Source organism: Danio rerio, chromosome 14, assembly GCF_049306965.1.
Source record: "Danio rerio strain Tuebingen ecotype United States chromosome 14, GRCz12tu, whole genome shotgun sequence".
Classification (NCBI taxonomy): domain Eukaryota; kingdom Metazoa; phylum Chordata; class Actinopteri; order Cypriniformes; family Danionidae; genus Danio; species Danio rerio.
This window is the reverse complement of record NC_133189.1, coordinates 34,899,442-34,919,532: the sequence shown is the minus strand read 5'-3', so window position 1 is coordinate 34,919,532 and position 20,091 is coordinate 34,899,442. Positions and strand designations below refer to the sequence as shown.

At 33.8% G+C, this 20,091-nt stretch overlaps 1 protein-coding gene across 4 annotated transcripts in view; it reads right to left on the bottom strand.

Moving 5' to 3' along the window:
- Nucleotides 1-1,662: 1,662 nt before the first annotated feature.
- The window catches only part of mtmr7a (myotubularin related protein 7a), a 24,767-nt gene continuing 6,338 nt past the window's right edge, over nt 1,663-20,091 (bottom strand). Inside the window, 14 exon segments of one of the 4 annotated variants that reach the window (NM_001040316.2) lie at nt 1,663-2,706; nt 2,889-3,015; nt 5,513-5,647; nt 5,749-5,949; nt 6,041-6,090; nt 7,515-7,640; nt 10,417-10,526; nt 11,537-11,669; nt 11,743-11,877; nt 14,119-14,247; nt 14,343-14,500; nt 15,955-16,117; nt 16,228-16,350; nt 16,709-16,831. In NM_001040316.2, coding sequence (NP_001035406.1) covers nt 2,353-2,706; nt 2,889-3,015; nt 5,513-5,647; nt 5,749-5,949; nt 6,041-6,090; nt 7,515-7,640; nt 10,417-10,526; nt 11,537-11,669; nt 11,743-11,877; nt 14,119-14,247; nt 14,343-14,500; nt 15,955-16,117; nt 16,228-16,350; nt 16,709-16,732 — 1,968 coding nt within the window. In that variant the 5' untranslated portion in view covers nt 16,733-16,831 and the 3' untranslated portion in view covers nt 1,663-2,352. 4 annotated transcript variants of the gene reach the window in all.

The following is a 20,091-nucleotide window of genomic DNA, read 5'->3' as shown; positions in this document are numbered from 1 at the left end:
GTTCGTAAATAAAGACGCTGATGTGCAATTTAGTTATTTTTATGTTTATGCTTCATAACCCCCAGGTAATGTTTATTTTCATATTATTTTCTATATATTCATATTATCTCTCTGTTTATCTATCTGTCTGGCATGGGACAATAGCCGTTCTCAAGGTATACTGTACTTTGGAAAAGTCAACGTTTTAAAACCGCCCAAATTTTCAGCTATAACGTTTCTTACAAGGTATGTGTAATAATTTGTATTCAGTTTTTTTTTTTTTTTTTTTTTTAGGACAACAGTATCTCCAGCAGAAAAGGTATCCAAAGATACTATTGTAAAGAAACATTTGTAACTAGATTCTTAAAGTTTGAGGACAAACTTTGAGGCAGGCTTGTGAAAGCCTGATGATAATAGTTTATTTAGTTTAAACAGTTTTAAAAAGTATGAAAAGATGATTCTAGCATGAATTAGCATGATAGATAGATAGATAGACAGACAGACAGATAGATAGATAGATAGATAGATAGATAGATAGATAGATGATAGATAGATAGATAGATAGATAGATAGATAGATAGATAGATAGATAGATAGATAGATAGATAGATAGATAGATAGATAGATAGATAGATAGATAGATAGACAGACAGATAGATAGATAGATAGATGGTTTGCTAGCATGAGTCAAACAAGCCAACCCCAGCTTCTCTAAGATGTTCTGATACTAAGATATAGCTGCTGTTAAATCGTTGCTAGGTTAGTCTGTTTTGTTGCTATGGAGTTGATTGACAGTTTAGACTGTTGATGTATCAAAGCTTCTTGCCAGTATGAACAGTTAAAAGCAACACATGTCTCTATCTCACTGCAGCATGACGATATCAGTCTGAACCTCTATAATAGCAGTCTATGGGATCGTTGCTAGGGTGCCGCATCTGGTTGTTAGGGGTGTGGCTAGAAAGTTAAAAGCTCATCAGTTATTGGTAGTTTGGTAGTCTGAGTTAATTGAGCCCAGTTAAAAGTCTGTGCAACAGTTTCATGTAGAGTTATGAGCTCACAAAGTTTGACCCAATGTAAAGTCAATGAGAGTCTTTTGCAGTGGAAGTCTATGGGACAGTTTCTAGGGTCCCAAAAGTGGTTGCTAGGGTGTGGCCAGAAAGTTAAAAGCTCATCAGTTATTGGCAGTTAGGTAGTCTGAGTTAAATGAGCCCAGTTAGAAGTCTGTAGGACAGTCTGATGCAGAGTTATGAGGTCACAAAGATTGGTCCAATGTTAAGTCAATGGGATTTTTCCGATGGTCCCGGGACGTTTTTCGGAAAACCGAAAGTCGGATCAGTCGGAAAAGATATAGCAACCCGAGTCAGACCAGTTTGGAGGTCTGGTGTGAGTTTGGTGGTCATAGCTTGAAAGCTCTAGGAGGAGATAGAGTTTAATTTTTAGTCTCAGAAGAAAAATAGGATAACAATAGTCTGGCTTGCTACACAAGCCAGCCTAATTATAAATAGACATTTTAAAATAATGCATTTTTAAGAGCAGTAATCACAATACCATGATTTTTTTTAATCCAAGGTTATCATACCATCAGAATAATATAACGGCTCATGCCTGCCTACTATCCATCCATCCATCCATCCATCCATGTCTGTATGTTCTGTTCCAGCTTGAATTGATGAGCATCAAAAATGTTTCTTTTAATTTTGCCTTTATTTGTATGGACATCAACATCACACAGCTGGGAGAAACATGTAAATAAGTTAAAGCATTATTCACTATAATCTGTGAATTGTCTCCAATATTCCTTCAAAATGAGTACATTATAACATAAATTCCATTAACCACAAAAAGCATGATTTATTAAATATCAATAATATTAATCACAATTGTAATCATTGGGTCATTTTCTTTTGGCTCTTTGAGTTTGTTTTTGACTATATGTGCCAAGCTCTTAGTTTTAGATCTGCTAAAAACAAACCACTGTAAATAAGTTACTTAAAGCAGATTTGAAGATTGAAATATCACAATTTCACACAAAAAAATCTTTTTTTTACGTGTTTTGGATATTTTCAAGTGCATAAAGTGCAAAAAAAGAAATAAAAATTGAGGACATTTATTGCACACAAGTGTTTAATGTTTGAAATATTCCATGCTAATGAGAAATTATAAATATATATTAGAATAAAACATCCCTCTTTATATGGAACACCCGTAATACACATTCAGACAGACAGACATGCTTCTGTAGTGCCAAACACATGACATGAGGCACATAATCCAGATGGTCCAATATCTTTGCATAATTTAAAAATACCCACTCCCTTACTTTGCTCATACATTAGACACATTAGTGTTTGCTTTTTGCAGACTTGCATTTGTTCAGGCTCTGTTGTGTCCAGTCTCGTCTGAGTCTTTCACACTGTCCTCACTTGGCAAAGACTCTTCGCCAGAAGAATGGCAGCTGAAATCTGCTACTCCTGATTCCTGGTCGCTATTTTCAGCATCTGAACTTTTTGGTTTGTCTCCAAACAGGCTAAACTCTGTGCTTTCTTTCTCTCCTTGCTGTGAGGTGAAAACATTGGGAGCACCACCTATAAAACCACCAAGGTAATCCTGAGGTGTATTGGCCAGACTTACATCTAAAGGTACCGACCAAAGAGCCTGCCTGCTCTCTAACACACCCTTTTGCATATAAAGAATTTTTGCACGCTCCTTATCTAGAACAGCCAGTTTCTGCAAGAAAAAAAAAAAAACATTCAATCACATAACTTTCAATGTAAAGGAAAAATCCTTATATCATATACTCAAAAGTAGGGTTTTTGGAAGAAAATGCTGACATTTTAATGCAGTTTTCAAAATGAAATAAAAATGAAACCATTATCATCTATGTGTAAAATACAAAAACAATATCTAACCTGCTCATAGAGAGCCATCTCTTCTTCTAATTGCTGTGTTTCGTCTTTTACTGCCATCAGACAATCCAGCTCAGACTGACGTGGGTGCAACTCTCGGTCAAATCGATTATACAACCTCCTCCAGTATCTAAACTCAGAAAAGACACAACAAACAGACATAAATAACACTGTATTTCGAACCATTTCCTTTTTTTAAATTGGACAGTAATCTGAGGTACACTTTGTTTTGATGGTCCCCTTTACCGTAGATATTATGCTGACTACAACTAACATTGCAACTACAAGGGAGCTCTATTTAGTATATAAATAAATAAAATCAATCACTGATTAGTCATATCTGACGATTTCCAAACATGAGTAAAGGCAGTTATTATTAAGCATATTTCAAGAGTTATATTTATTTTGAAGCAAAGAACAAATAACATCAATGTGACATAAAAAACAAAAATCAAACTTACAGAACATTTTCATATTCAGTTATTGGTGTTAATTGGTGTTACATTAACGAATGTTGTTTAAACAGCAGCTAAACTTTGCAAGATGGTGAGCTAAAAAGTGACTGAAACCTACTGCAGCTTGCCCAGATGAAGGCCTCTTAGGTGCTGACCCAAGGGCCACCTACTACTATTTTTTGACTGCCGTATCTAAGGCTGCACAATATATTGTTTGTTTCAGCATTGATATTGCAATGTGATCAATCACAATGCTCACACTGCAGGAATATATGCAATGTGGAATATTGAGTCTGGATGAACATTTTTAATTTTTAGTTTTTGAGGCCTGTGACTGATGATTCTAAAAGCATTTATGGATAAGATTTTTTTTAGGCTCGAAAAAAGATAAAACAGTTTTTTTCTATTGCATATTTGTTTTTTTGCTGTATTGATCTATGCTTGTAGTTTATTATATGTTATGAAAATGCTCTTCTCCACAGATTCATCACAATCAGTCTAAAATGATTAATTCTCTCCAAACAGAGATAGTCAAAGCATCTGGTGAAATGATATTTAAATCGCAATATATATATATATTGCAGAATAACAAAATATAGCAATGTTACAATTTTCTGAAATTTGACAGCCCTATAGCTGTAACCTTCAGCATTTTAGCTATAAACTTTGTGCTACAATCACTGCTCTTCTATAGTTTTAATCAATATGTTTTTTATAAAATAAATGTTTCTTGTTGTTTAATTTATTAAAACACTGTTCTACTAGCATGGTAATATATATACAGTTGAAGTCAGAATTATTAGCTCCCCTTTGATTTTTTTCTCTTTTTTTTAATATTTCCCAAAATATGTTTAACAGAGCAAAGAAATTTTCACAGTATTTCCTATAATATTTTTTCTTCTGGAGAAAGTCTTATTTGTTTTATTTCGACTAGAATAAAAGCAGTTTTTGATTTTTAAAAAAAACATTTTAATGAAAAAATTATTAACCCCTTTAGGCTTGTTTTAATAGTCTACAGAACAAACCACTGTTATACAATAACTTGCCTAATTGCCCTAACCTGCCTAGTTAACCTAATTAACCTGGTTAAGCCTTTAAATGTCACTTAAAGCTGTATAGAAGTGTGTTGAACAATATCTAGTAAAATATTATTAAATGTTATAATGGCAAAGATAAAATAAAGCAATTATTAGAGATAAATTATTAAAACTATCATGTTTAGAAATGTGTTGAAAAAAAACTGCTCTTTGTTGAACAGGAAACAGGGAAAAAATTAACAGGCACTAATAATTTAAGGCGGCTAATAATTCTGACTTCAACTGTATATATTCTTTACCAAAAGATTCACTTTTTATTTTTAAAAACAAAAGTGAATTGAAATTATTTGTATGACGGATGGGGAAGATCAAAACAAAGTGTTACCTAAACATGTACTATCACATTAAAATTATTGTAAAAAACAAAGCTGCGTCCTAATACGCATACTATACTATGCTGAAAAGAGTATGCCAAAGGTTCCCTGATTATTTACTATTTCCTGTAAAACTTTGAAGTGAAGAAGCGTCCATACACTACCCTCTAATATTGCCCACAATACATTGCACGTTGGATGTGAATTTGACTAGAACTACAAACTTGGGTAAAAAGTGTAAACAAACTATAAGCATGACGGACACACGAGACCAATCGTCAAGTAGAGAGGCATTGGTAAAGTTGTTTGATTGACTGTTAATCAATATCTAGCCAACAGAAACATAATTAAACCAAATTTCTGTGTTATATTTCATCTGCAAGAACAATGTGATCTTATATCAAAGATTTGTTTGAATATTAATTTTTAAATGCATAATTACCAAAAGACCTGAGGAGATTTCTCTGCATGAAAGACTTGTGAATGGCAGCTTATCCTGCTGCTGCTTCTTCAATAAGGTAGGTAATTAATTATGAAAGAAATGTAGATGATGTGTTGAGATGATTGACAGGGTATGTAACTAAGCAACATAATAATCTGTTAATGACGAAGTAGTATGTCCCAAAATTTGTATACACACTCAAAAGTATATGCTTTTCTTTTATCAAAAAAGTACATACTTTTAGGGCATGGTATAAATAGGTGAATTGGGGACGCAGCAACAGTTTACAGTACACAGAGGAAGAGATGTTCTGACATACTTAAAACAGTAGGGGGCAGTGCTAGGCCTTAAAAGTCCCTGATTCTGGATCTGATCAGGTTTGAACAGAGGGTTCATGAAGTCCAGCTTGTTCTCCATCAAATAAGGCCATATGGAGTGAGTTTTCTCTCTGATGCTGCAGAAAAAAGTGAAAAAAGAAAAAAAGATTCTAATGTCTTGCAAAACAACAAACAGAAACTACTTTTCATCATATTATTAAACAAACGGGAGAGTTACCGCAGATCTTTCCTCTCCTTCTGGCTGTTACAAATGAAGTTGCCGTAGTGGCTGGAGTAAACGTGGTTGTGGATGCTGATTAGAAACTTCTCATTGTACTCAAAAGCGCAGGGAAACTGGTCCATAAGCTGCCATACACATTCCAGAAACTGGTCTAGAACAGGAGACACTTCTTTGGCTTCTCCGTCTAGGTGACCGCATCTGTAAAGCCATAAAGTAAAACACAGTAAGAATGAGAATGCTCATCTATAACAACAAAACCGGTAAAATAAATTGTAATATGAAGGCCAACCTGTGTGAAAACTTGTGTCCAAATAAAACCCAGTCTTTCTCAATCAGCACCTACAGATGCAAATATAAATACAATTATACAATTATTTAAAAAGTGTTTTACTTAAACTATCATTCAATTATGTTTAGTTTTTTTAATCAGTAAAAAGACTCTCACTCTCATTCCTAGTGCTTGTTCACTGCTTTATCAGGGATCGCTACAGTGAAATGAACCGCCAATTACTCTGACAATTGTTTTATACAGAGGATGCCCTTGCAGCCAAGTACAAACCTCAGTGCTGTGAAACTCTCACACACTCTCTTCATTCTCACACTATGGTCAATTTCATTTATTCATTCATTTTCCTTCGGCTTAGCCTTTATTTCAGAGGTCACCACAGAGGAATGAACCACCAACTATTCCAACATATGTTTTATGCAGCAGAACTAAAACCAGTGACCGATTTTTATTTTAGAAAGATTTCATATAAAGGCTGTTTATTTTTAAATTAAATGTATCAAACAATCCTTTAAAAATTGTACAGTTTCCAGAAAAACATTAAGCTTGATCACTGCCAAATTTAGGTTTTAAAATCCATGGAATACAAGAAAATTTGAATAAAACTGTAATGTTTGCAAGTTTATCTAAAATTCTGGAGTTTATATTTTGGAAATTTGAGATAAAAACACATTTGAGTAATTAAAAATTCCAAAAATAAAAACAAAAAATAAATAACAACAAAATGCTTTGCAATTATACAATAAAAAAATACATTTTAAAAAATTGTGAGTTGCAGATCTAGGTGGCACATTGCAGAAATTCTAACAAAAATTCAGAATCATGAATTGTAAATTCAAATTTTTTTAACCTTAAAATCTCAAAAATTTGATAGTTTAAAAATAAAACGTCCATTTTAAATGTTAAAAAATACATAAGAATAAAGTACAAGTAGATAATTTGTAAAAAGTGTAAACAAGTTGGTCATCTAGTCACTAACATTATGATAAATGTGATCTATTACGAGAACCAAGTTTGGCACAGAACTATATTGTTAGTCTTAACCATTAAATACATAGGAACTGTTTACAAAACTGCTTTTAAAACAAAGAAAATTTTAGCAATTTTGTTTATTGATTATTATTGCTTGTGGTAAAATTCCTCTCTGTAAATGGGTCATATAGAATCATTCTACACATACCACCTTGTTTCAGCGCATCAGGAAATGAGATGGTTTTCCAGACAGAACTAATCTGTGCTAGAATGCATGTCCTACTTTCTATGCTGACCCCATGAGGGTAAATTTCTAAGAATGATTTTACAAACTGAGACCATGCTATTGAATGAAGCCTCTCCAGCAGAGATGCAGCCTCCCTCCAGCAGAGAACCAGCCAGAGTCAATCCTTACCATTAAGTAAGTTATGCATCTTCTTACACTGTGAACTCACTGACTTGAAGGGTGGGGGGAAAATCACTAGTGCAGCATGTGGTTATTTACCATCAGTCCTTTGATGGTTCTGTAATAAGGGTCCAGAAGAACACTGGCCACAGAGCACACCTGAGAGGTCCTGTCCCAGCCGTCAGAACAATGAACCAAGACACTGACACCTTCATCTGCCACAGCCTGAGTGTGTGAGAAACATGAAATAAGTTCAAAATATAGATGCTGAATAATAGCATTATTTCCTCACCCTTCGTTTATCCAAACCACTCAATGATTGTTTATTTCAAAAGATCAAAAAATTAAATCATACAAATTAAGCAGTTTAAGTTTAATTTGCTAAACAATGCACAAATATAATTTAGGCTTTTATATGGATAAAAATCTTCATTGGAGAGTAAGCAGAGAGATTAAACCTAATTATGTTTTGCAGAAACGATTTGACATGCAAGAATAAACCTCATTGGTTATCACACGTCAAGCAAGCAAGGCTGAAAACTTGGGGTGGGGTTGGGGTGGTCTGTGTAAAGTGTCATTTCACTTGAATTTATTCTTTGATCTCTTGATAAACATTCAAGTTTCCTATCTGGTAAAAATAGATTTTCAACTGAGACACATAAATCTCATTTATTCCAATGATTTAAACTTTGTTTAATAAACCTGAATTAATACATTTGTTAATTATTTAATAAATGTATTTATCAATTATTATCAATTAATTCATTTGTTTATTAAATCTGAATGAAAAATGTATTAAACCTTAACTGTAATTTAAACTTAAACGTTTATTAAACCTGATAAAACATAATTGTTTTTTACTGTAAGAATTAACCTCATTGGTTATTACACGTCAAGCAAACATGACTGAAAACTCATCGGGGAAAGGGTGGTCTGTCTAAAGTGTCATTTCAGTGTCATTTGGCCTGCTTCCACTGAGTGGTATGGTTCGGTACGCTTTTATGGCCGTTTCCACTGTCAAAAAGTACCAAAAAGCAAACTTTACCATACCACTTTTTGGGTACCATTTGTAAAGGGTACCTAGCACAACGTAAGGGTACCATAAGGCGGAGCTAGACACACAGCTAACCGCTATTGGTTTACAGAGAAACGTCACTAGCGCATACATAAGCCAGGAAAATAAAAACAAAGGAACCGTCATTTTTAAATAAACAGCCGAGACATTACATTGTAATACCATAAACATACAATAGCGAGCCACGGTCGACCTGAGCTCAAACAAACCTTGCTGTTGTTTTAATAAAAAGCCACAAGGCCAAAAAGAACAAAATCACCCATAATCTGTTTTTGTTTTATGAGGTTGTCTATCAGCTAGAGCGGTTTCACTTTCTCCAGAGTGCACGAGAAACAAATTTCTTGAGCTCATGATAATAATGTGCACAGAATTATTTAAGTGCTTCTGACATCTGATTCTTTCAGAAACGGATAAATGCAAGAGTCAAGCACAAAAAAACTAAGGAGAAACCGGACAAAACAAAGAAGCGAATGATCCTTTCAGCAACCTAAAACATGAACAAACTGCCATGTTTAACTATTATTATCAGCTTTTGGACTATTACGAACTCAGAATGACGGAATTACTTTCTAACAAGAGGTTACATGTGCTGCTGAAGATTAAAGATATAGATGAGAGGTTTGCACTGACCATTGGTACCCTTTTAGCAGTGGAAAGGCAAGCCTGAAAAAAGTGACCTGTACTGTACCGCTCAGTGGAAACGGGCAAGAAACATTCAAGGTTTCGATCTGGTAAATAGATTTTCAGTCGAGACACAGTAATCTCATTTATTCCAAGGATTTAAGCTTAACTATTTATTAAACCTGAATTTATTTATGTATTAATTATTTATAAAAATGTTTTTATTTATTTATCATTTATTGATTGATTCATTAATTAATCTGTTTATTAAATCTGAATAAAAATATATTAAACCTTAACTGTAATTTAATCTGAATTGTTTATTAAACCTGATAAAACATAATTGTTTTTTGCAGAAACATGCTGATTTGACAAACAAGAATGAACCTCATTGGTAGGCCCACACGGAATCTCCGCTCGCTGAATTCCGCAGATTTCTGCAGATTTTTAGCCCATCATTAATTCTGTTTATTTACTTATGTAAATGTGTAAATCTGAATTTATTCAGTTTTTATTCAGTAATTTATTACTTTTTATTTCATATATTAAGGTTTTAGTTATGATACTCTGCTGGATACTCCCAAAATAATTCCGCAGAAATCCGCAGATTTTTACCAAAATTCTCTGCAGAAATAGCAAAAAACGTCCGCAGATTCCGTCTGGCCCTACTCATTGGGTATCACACGTCAAGCAAGCATGTCTGAAAACTCATCAAGGATTTAAACTTAATTGTTTATTAAACCTTAATTTATTTATTTATTTGTTTGTTTATTAAATCTAAATAAAAATGCATTAAACCTCAATTGTTATTTAAACTTAATTGTTTATTAAACCTAATTAAACTGAATTGTTTTTTGCAGAAACATGCTGATTTGACATGCAAGAATGAAACTCATTGGTTATCACACGTCAAGCAAATATGATTGAAAAGTCATAGGGGGTAGGGGTGGTCTGTGTAAAGTGTCATTTCACTTGGATTTAGGCAAGGCAAGTTTATTTATATAGCACATATCAAACACAGTGGCAATTCAAAGTACTTTACATAAACAGGAATAAAAAAGACAAGTATAAGAAATAAAAACAAATAATAAAAATGATTAAAAACAGATTAAAATGTGTTAAAAACAGGTCATAAAAGATTGAAAAATAATTTCTTTGATCGCTTGTTAAACATTCAAGTTTTCTATCAGGTAAGTTGATTTTCAACAGACACAGAAATTTCATTTATTCCAAGGATTTAAATATTTCTCATGGGTTTGAAATGACACAATGGTGAGTGACAGAAATTGAATTAACCTTTTTTACCTTAGATATGAAGATTCCAGCCTCCATGATTGATCTGATGTGCTTCAACCAGTCTGAATTTTCAAGACCCAAGAGAAACTCTCCCATGGAGGGAGAACGCAGAGCAGAAACTGAAAAAAGACAACAAACACTCTGAGAACATCCAGATATATTTACTGCTAAAGTTAACTATATGATGAAAACCAGTAGCTCTATCAAGAATTTACAGTAGGAAACTGATACCAGGATTATTTTTAGACCTCTTCTTTAAAGTGCTCAATATTTACTTTGGCTTTACACAAAATAAGCTAGTGACTAACATGCGAATCTGTAGTGTCCTCTGTGAGTGTCCCCTTTATTTATATTACTTAAAATATGCACGTCTGATGAATTGGCTTGATGACAGTTCTGTCTTCCGGCTCATTACTTATTATGACAACCAAATAAATTAGTATTTCTATAAGTGGCGTTGATTCCTTCTCCACCCCAACATAAACATTCCCCATGAGCACTGTGAGCTTGGACATGTCAACAGTTCAAGTGTGATAAGGGCTGGTGGCGTCCCATGAGAACAGTCCAGATGAGAGCTCAAACCTTACATGACAAACCTGCTCGCTGTTAATGGCAGAACTCCATTTCAAGGAAAAGAGCATTCTAGGAAGAATCAAGCATGCTGTGATGAGATCTCAAACAGTCTCTGCTGGACGGCTATATGATTATTCGACCATATGACTCCCTAGTGTTTTCTGGGTCAAAATGCTATCTCACCCAGTGCCACTATTATTTCTTTAACACTGGAAGATTTCATTTCTCACGCCCTGCTTTTTCTCAATCAGCGGATAAGGCTCCCCAATCGTTGAGTCAACAAAACAAAAATAGGCAAGGAATAAAAGCCAGATGGATTTAAAGCACCCCTTCTACACCATCTGCTATGCCAAGAAACTCTCCTGTGGTACAATCTACTGCTTCATTACAGAATAATATCTTTATTATAGACCCTATTATAAATATTATAAAACCCTAAATCTTGGTTTTCTCACAAAAAAAACATTTCATACTGGTTCAAGCTGGTCTAACAGATGGATTATTGCAGAGAGAAAGCACATTGGTTCATAAGGTGAAAAGAAAACGTTTTGCATACCCTCTATGAGTTTCTGCTGACTGTTTCTCATCACGTGGATGTTTTCAATGCCGATAAACTGGAATTTAATGTTGCAGTAGTTGTCCTCATTTTCATAGCCTTTGCCTGCAGCTCGGTTCGCCATAGCATTTAGCTGGAAATACACAGGATTCTCATATATGGTGTCTTTCATATGCATTATTGATATTTCTATTAAGCGAACTGACCTTGGGTCTGGTGTCCACAACGTACATGAATCTGCTGCCAGGATTAGACTTCATGATGGCCTGCAGCATTTGCTCATCCTCCAGGCAACGAGCACTGAAGCCAGAAAGAGGCTGACTGCTGCGACATATCGTGGCCTACAAAACGAAAACATGAGACAATATTTGAGCAGGTGCTTGCCTGTGTGCTCTAGTGATGGTTCTTGTGTACCCTAGCCAGATAGGACAAGACCAAAACAAAACTGCTTAGTAGTTCTTCATATTAGATAGTCCATGTAGTAAAAATGTGAATAAAATAAAATAATAACTAAATATATGTACGTGCATGTATAGAACAGGAGTGCCCAAACTTTTTCGTATAAAAGGCCAAAAACCAAATATCATTGAGAGCCGTGGGCCGAAGATAAATATACCAAACTGTATCACATTAAAGTTGCCATGGGTAATTAAATTTAATTTATAAATGTATTTTCTGATATTTCAAAACAAATAGAAAACATTCATTTAAATTGTATTAACTAATGCAGTATAATTGTTTTGATAAAAAAATGGAGATACATAATTTATTACAATAAAAACATAAACAATCACATGTATAGCACAGTGGAGTCCCACCCCTCAATGCTGTATACACTACTCAAGCCCAATCTGCCTTTATTTGCTCACTGATGTCTGTGCATTGGCCTTTGTCCATCAGTAAAAAAAATTGTGCTTGTCCGACAGTAAAAAAAAAAACTAAATCTGATTCATTTTATTGAAACATTAAATTTCTGTTCAATTTTTGGAGCTTAGAAATAAAACAAACAAACAAACAAACAAACAAACAAACAAACAAACAAAAAGTTACATTAACCCTTTAGACAAGCCAGTGCAAAAAAAGTTTCTGACTTTTATATGGAGTTCTATTGAGTAAAATGGCAAATTGTAGTGTGCATGCATCAATACACTTACTATGTTTACTATGTTCTGAGAGCTGAAAGGCTTATTTTTTATGTTCTCAAACATATCAAGGTAAGTGTGCAAAGGTCTCTCACACACACTCACACACACAGCTTTTTTTGCACTGCAACTGATGATCAACAGGAAAAATGTGTAAATTTACCTTTTCCCAACAGGGAAAACCAGCAACAATCAAGAACGCATGATTATAGGGTGTTTTGGATTTGCAATCGAAAATTTGTTTATAATGGAAGTCAATGGGGAAAAAAACAGCCAAAAAGATAACAAAAGGGTAGTTAACTTGCCCAGAGTGTATTGTTAAATGTTTATTTTACCCAAAATATGTCAAAATAAGATTTGTCACCAAAAATCATTCTATTTGCTGAAACACATTGAAAGTCAAAGTCACGCCAGAGTGGATAAAAACATCCAAACCAGCACATAAGGGTTACATTTAAATCATTAAAATACATGTTTGATATAGTTTTTTTTAAACAAGACAAAATATTAGTAAATCTAGCAAAAATGCATTATACTATTGCCAATTAAATTTACCCGGAGTAATAGATAAATAAACTTTTTAAAAATGCAATTAATGAAATGTGTGTGTGTTTGAAAATAATTAAAAATACCTCAATCACATTCTTCCCATGAAACCAAACAAAATACTGCTGCTCAATCAAGAAAACATGCAATCATCAGAGTCATTTCCAGCTTGATCCTTTCACGCTTGATTAATAAATTAAACGGCACTGTCCCCTCAGTGGAATGGCTGTTTCATGAGAATTTGGCCCTGGGCTCTTAAAACTCTGAGCTTGCAATATTACATTTTTAGAAACTGTTCTAATCATATTTTGGGGTTAACAAGCCATGAACAGAGGGAGATATTAAACTATAACTGACCCCTGTGGGCCTGACCGTCATGATCCTAATGTGGAAGTCACACACAAGACTCTCCATGTGGTTTGAATTCATGTGTCCAAAAGAAAACAGAGACTCCAGGGGGAATATTTGACCTCAATGAAATTAAATGTCTTTTAACAGAGAGCCGAACCCAAGAGGGTGCAAAAGAGGTCTGGCTTTGGCATTAAAGTATCCATTATTGTCATATTTAATGAAGCAAGCATATGCTGCATGACACATTTAGTGCCTTGTCATGTTAAATGCACCACTTAACATTTAACTTACTGCAAAGCTGGAGTAAAATTTTATTTGTAAATCAAGCTGTAGTTTAATGTTAGATCAAGCTGGAACAAATTTATATATTTTATACACAGTATAAGAACATTATGTTCATGAACTCTCATCCTCAATCGAACGACCAAATATTTGGCAGGCAAAGACATATGAAGAACAGGACGAAATTCTCCACAGCCTCATTAAAAAGGACAGATGAATGTTAAAATGGAGACACACTGTACCAGATGTAGTCAAACTCACATGGTTTTCTTTGCAATAATATGACAACGTGGGAAATCGACCTCTGCTACGAAACTTAGAGCTCCCTACGATGACAGGGAGGGTGACGGATTTAGGCACAAACAAGTCAGCAGGGTAAGTGTCACACACCTGTGTTAAAAAAAAAAGTTATGCATATAAACAAACCTCCATGTAATCAACTGATTGTGTTTACATAGTATTGGTGGGTCATTAACAGTACTAACCCTGTAGTCTCGGTTGATTGGAGTAACATGCCAGAGTTTATTTGGAAGTCCCATTCGACTGTACTCAGCCTTCAGATCTATAAAGTCCCATGAGTGTTGTCGTTCAGCCTTGTCAACAGCAGGATTGAAGGAAAAACAATACAGCTCTTCATATTTTTCTGCAAGACAGGAAAAGAAAACATGACAATAATGTCCTTATTAAGTACTATAGGTTTTATATTATATTAACCCTTTTAAAGGCATACATTGAGTGTGGAACATTATTTGCTACCCTCCTCATACTTTTGTGCAAGATATACACCTTTAAAATATTATTAATATAGCTGGGAATTGTTTTTTTTTATTTCCTAATACTTTTTTTGTTTTAAAGAAGTGCATAGGGTTGCTGAAGATATGGTATGAAATAGTGTAAATATGTTTTTTGATCAAGGCTCAATTCTTTGTAATTCATCAAATTAGCAATTTCTGATATAAAACAAGGACACAATTTAACCATAATTAGCATAGTCATAAAACTATTGTTTATCATCAGCAAAACAGAAATACAGTAGTTTGAATGACATTAGTTTCACCATTACTTAGTATGACTTAATATTGTTAAGAATGTAAATATAGAAAGTAAAGATAGTAAATTCCTCTGCTTAAACTGAATTGTTCCAAATTCCAGGAGCTATAACATATATTTTATTTGATTATTTTGACATTTATTAACATATTGGAAGAATAAGAGATTAATCAATGTTAGATATACAGTATAGGTCAGGGCCAATGAAGACTGGCATATTAATGATTTCATAAACATTTATGCATTTAAAGGATTAAGTGCCCTTATTGTGCTTTTTTCAAATGTGTATCCACAATATAGCAGTTAATGACTAAAAAGTTAATGACTTTGTCTCCAACTAACTGCATTTTTTATTCTCTGCACAAGCCTAAGTATTGTTTTAAACACATTTAGGTATTGCCAGCCAGTGTCTCTCCACGAACAATATCTACACCATCAAATACTGTAATTGTAACTAATAAAAAAAAAAGACTAATCATATCCACTCTGAATAAAATCCCCAAAGGATCAGGTCAAATATACTCCACTGTTACCATCTTATCATACATTCACATGCTATGAACTGAAATTCAGATATTGTAATGGGTATTTCAGAAGTGTGCTGACCGATCAAAACAGACGAAATATCTTGCCAATCAGAGAAGGGTAGGATTTTTTTTAGAGATCCAATCCTTGAACTAATTATTTCAAATATTATATTGTCACAAAAGAAGTGATGCTGCAGTGCATACTATGAGAAGTGTTTTAACCTTAAACAATTTTTAGTTGTTCAAGAAATGGAAATCTAGCACTCAAAAATTCTCTCTTGACTCAAAATTCTTATCCACAAAAAGAAGCTGCTAAAAGCTAAAAAAATATCAAAAATATATACGATAAATGTCAATAACTAATTTTCAGCTACAACAAAGTTACTGCCTTTTGCCTTTGCACAATATTATTGTAGTGGACTTTGAAAAAGCATTATAGGTACAATTTGAATGTTTAACTATACATTTTTCTGCAATAATCCTGCATATTGTTCAAACAATGCAAACATGTATGACGCACCTGGTCTGGAGAGACGTGTGAGTGAAATGTAAACATTGTGCAAGTCGCTCTCTTGAAGAATGATAAACTGTATGACCTGAAAGTTCTTGCAGTGGATTAATAAAGGGTATCCACTATGTGATGCTTTATGTTTTACAATGTTACATACTAAACTGTGCAGGACCTGTGAAAAACAAATATGCCATTTCAGTACTTAAAACTGAACATTTAAAAAACAGAACAAATGTTCAGTGAAAAAAGGAAAATAATGTGGTACGGCAGGCAAGAACTTACCCAAAGCTCATTTCGGTCCTCAGATCCTTTACCTACAAAGATAGTGTGTGTTGCTGTCAGGTAGAGTGTGCCCACTTGAGATTTCCGAGAGGAACTTCTGTCCACTAACCGGACATTTTCAACCTGCAGACACAAAAACAAAGTAATTAGACACATTAATATGTGAAGAGCTACAAATTGAACAAACCTTCAAGCCTGAAGTGATACTGCTGTATGCTAGAATCATCTTCATACCGTTGTCACACAAGAAAAAAAAAAAAATCTGCTTTTTAGACTTTTTAAAAATATATAAGATGTAGGCCTAATATTATGGTTTTCATTTTATATTGAACACAGTGACTGAGCTCACTGAGTATAAAATGTCATAATATCCCATCAAGGATGTGGAAACAATGCACTGAGAGTTCTGAGATACATGACATAAAAGAGATTTGTTGTGATGAATCATTGTATCATTCATTGTATGATGCTGGGCATTTACCTTTGGCATTCTGATGTGTTCCATCTCTGACCACCACACCTCTGGCGCATGAAGCGTATCAGGGTTCAGAAACACGTATTAGTGTCATGCTAAACGAGTGTTTTTGTGTTCGTGTAAACAAAATAATATTTCAAGTATTATCCGAAACGCTGAGCCGCTTCGAATCCGGGTTGATACGGTTACATATGGCTCCTCCCGTCATCTGTAATGATTCACCGTATGGTCTCTGTGCCGCTGCTGGGTCCTAAAGCCGACGAGTTTGGTAATGTGCGCGCATTACGTTATGATTTCAGCAAACAAGCATATCTCTCTGAAATATTTAAGTATTTACTCAAATTAATTGTATCTTTATTGCGGTTTCTTTTATATAACACAAATAATAGTAATGTGTTCAAGATCAAGATCAGAGCAATACTTGGATGTTTGGGACATCAGAGAAGCTGCACTGTGCGAGTGTCCAAAGGGCCAGGATAATCTCCTCATGCTGCTGCGTGCGCTGTGTAGAGGATGTTATCACTGTGCATTTTTCTCAAAACAAAATGAACATATCTGCAACTAAAAATTTTGCAGTGAGAAAACAGCAGTTAAAAAGCATTTGGGAAAAGAAGTGTAGGTGCTTGTGCAAATTCTGTAGTTCAGTACTCAAGTACACTCATGTCACATGTATTTCCTAATCAAATAAGTCAGAGCCCCATTACACCTATACAGGCCCGAAGCCAGTCTGGTGAAAGGGGCAGATCTTTTTTCTCAAAAAGTGGACCTTTTAGCAGTTATTAGGCTCATTATCTATTTCTACCAGGTTAAGTATTTAAAGTTTAAATACTGCATTTTAGTGACATTTTAAGATTTATTTACTTTGTGATTAGCTTGTCGGGTGGCCATCATTACCATACATTTTGATGTGTCAAAACCTTTCCTAAAGGTTTAGAATAAAGAAATATGAAAAACGTATATGTATTCTTTTTATTATATGTCATTATGAAAAAAAGAATCTATTAAAGTTTTAAATCAAAAGCTGCCTATTAAGGCTAAGTAGCCTTTTATTAAGCATTTTTTAAGCTTGAATACCTTTTATTATCATTTATGAAGCAAATAACAAACTAGGCAGCACATTCAACTATTCTAAGTTAGAATTTGGCCACTTGAATAATAAAAAATATACATGATATTAATGTTAATAATAATAATAATAATAATAATAATAATTATTATTATTATTATTATTATTATTATTATTATTATTTAGAATGTCCTGATTTTTCTAGCCTCTCTTGCAAAAAAGTACATTTGAAAATTCATGAATAACAACAACTTTAGCCTAATTAGTATTAAAATTAACTTTTATATGCTTTAAAATTCACTTTTGGTGGTTCACACCTTTTTATTGGTAATTTTTTCTTTCAAGAACAAGGTGCAAGATTTAGAATAAAAGTTCCTTGTAAAACGTTTTCTCCAACAAAACAGTAGGTCAGTAGTGAAAGTTGACATCACTTTAGTCAGATTCTTCTTGGTCTTAAAGCCTTCTTCGATGAGTTATTTTCACAATTGATGATTTATACAGGTCAAAATAGGACTCATGAGCTCATGCATGGGACAAATTCTGGACCTTTATCATTAGGGGTTGGGTCATTCGAATTCGAACCACCTGAATCCTCCTCAGCTACAGGTCTGATCTATTATGCTAGTGTTGTAGTGCTACATTTAAGGTGCTTACCAATTGTGTGCTAGTGAAGGGTTGCACCAGTTGTTCGTTCTTGTTTAATCTAGAACATAAAGTCCATACTAGAGGTTTTGTAAGTACAATGAAGTCTATTCTAATGGTGCAATGCAAAAGTGTGTAAGTTGTAACTTGGGGTCCATTTACATCAGCTATGGGGTTAATTTGTGCACTGCTGGTACAATCAGGGTCAGATGTTTAACAACAAGAAGCTGTACATTATCCCACTTTTTATCACAATTTAATTTAGAGTAAATTACATTTTAAATGAAGTTTACAATGTAGGTTCTAAAGAAGCCTAATTATTTAGACATGTCAATCATTATCACGTGCGTATATAAGTGATAGCTTGAAGCCCGAATCGAGCCTCCTTTAAGGATAGCTGGCCAAGTTCTTTTATCATTATCTAACATCACTGAATAAGCAGAGAAATTTGTAAAGCACAAATTATTACTGCTTTGGCTTAAAAGGTAACGATCATCTTAAAGTACTGAAAGCAATGAATATTGATTAATTGTATAGAATTTTTAATTGACCTAGCTTACATGACTCATGTCCGGTCTTCTTGACCTATTTTTTTTCTGTAATGAATTTTAATGTGATTTATTTCACCAATTTACTTCACTTCAGTTGTTCACAGCTAATAATAGCATAAGTTCACAGACAGCTTATCTGTCAAAATTCTCTCTCCACATTTATTGACTCCGCTCTCTCTACACAGAATACATATTGACACTGCTGTGACGTCAAATGAATCTTTGAGTTAATCAGTGAGCCTCTACGGACAGTTGCAGTTTTGTTTAGTACTTTGATTTGACAAATTTACACCTAATCCCTGTGATTTAATACTGCTTGTTGAACTTTTCATTACTGTTACTTTTCTAGTTTTTATCCATAGCTACTTTAAAGTCAAACTAATGATGCATTACTTAGATCTCTTTTTACATATCATAAACTTGTGAATGTTTTTTTTATTGGCCTACGGTAATGAGTGATATGGCTTTCCGAATAAGAAAATATTTAGGGTAGGACACTATTTTGTATATTGAAAACTGATTGTATGATTTTGTTTGTTGCTGCAAATCATATTTAGTGATAGATTGTGATTTAATTAAAATGAAAAAAAAATGCAGTGCATAAATAATTGATAATAAACAAAGCATATTTGCATCAAAAATAAGAATAGTTCTGATGAAATATAACACACATCTCTGAAAATACAATGATACGTTTCACATCACAGGACAAATGACATTGGTGGGTTTCAAGAACTCCTACTTTTCCTGTTAAAGCTTGTTGAATTTGAGGCCTGTGGCTAAAAACGTTAATGCATTAGTAAGCATTTCTCTCATTATCTCTGATAACCACCATGTCCCAGATTTTAACAGTACTATATGCATTTGTAGTCAATAAGTTCCATATCATCGATATTACCCTATAGTACATTATAGCGTACATTTAATGGCAAGAACAGACCTGCAGGAGCATCCTGAGTTTAAGTGCTCATGGCCATAAAGCCTGATTGTGACCTAATGGCCCAGTTTCTGTAACTAAGGATTTACCCTTTAGCTTTTATTCTTCATTACATTATTTATGGCTCCTGACATTGTTAGTTGACATGGAAAGCTCAACAAATGTATATATGTATAAAAACTTTTGGCTGAGT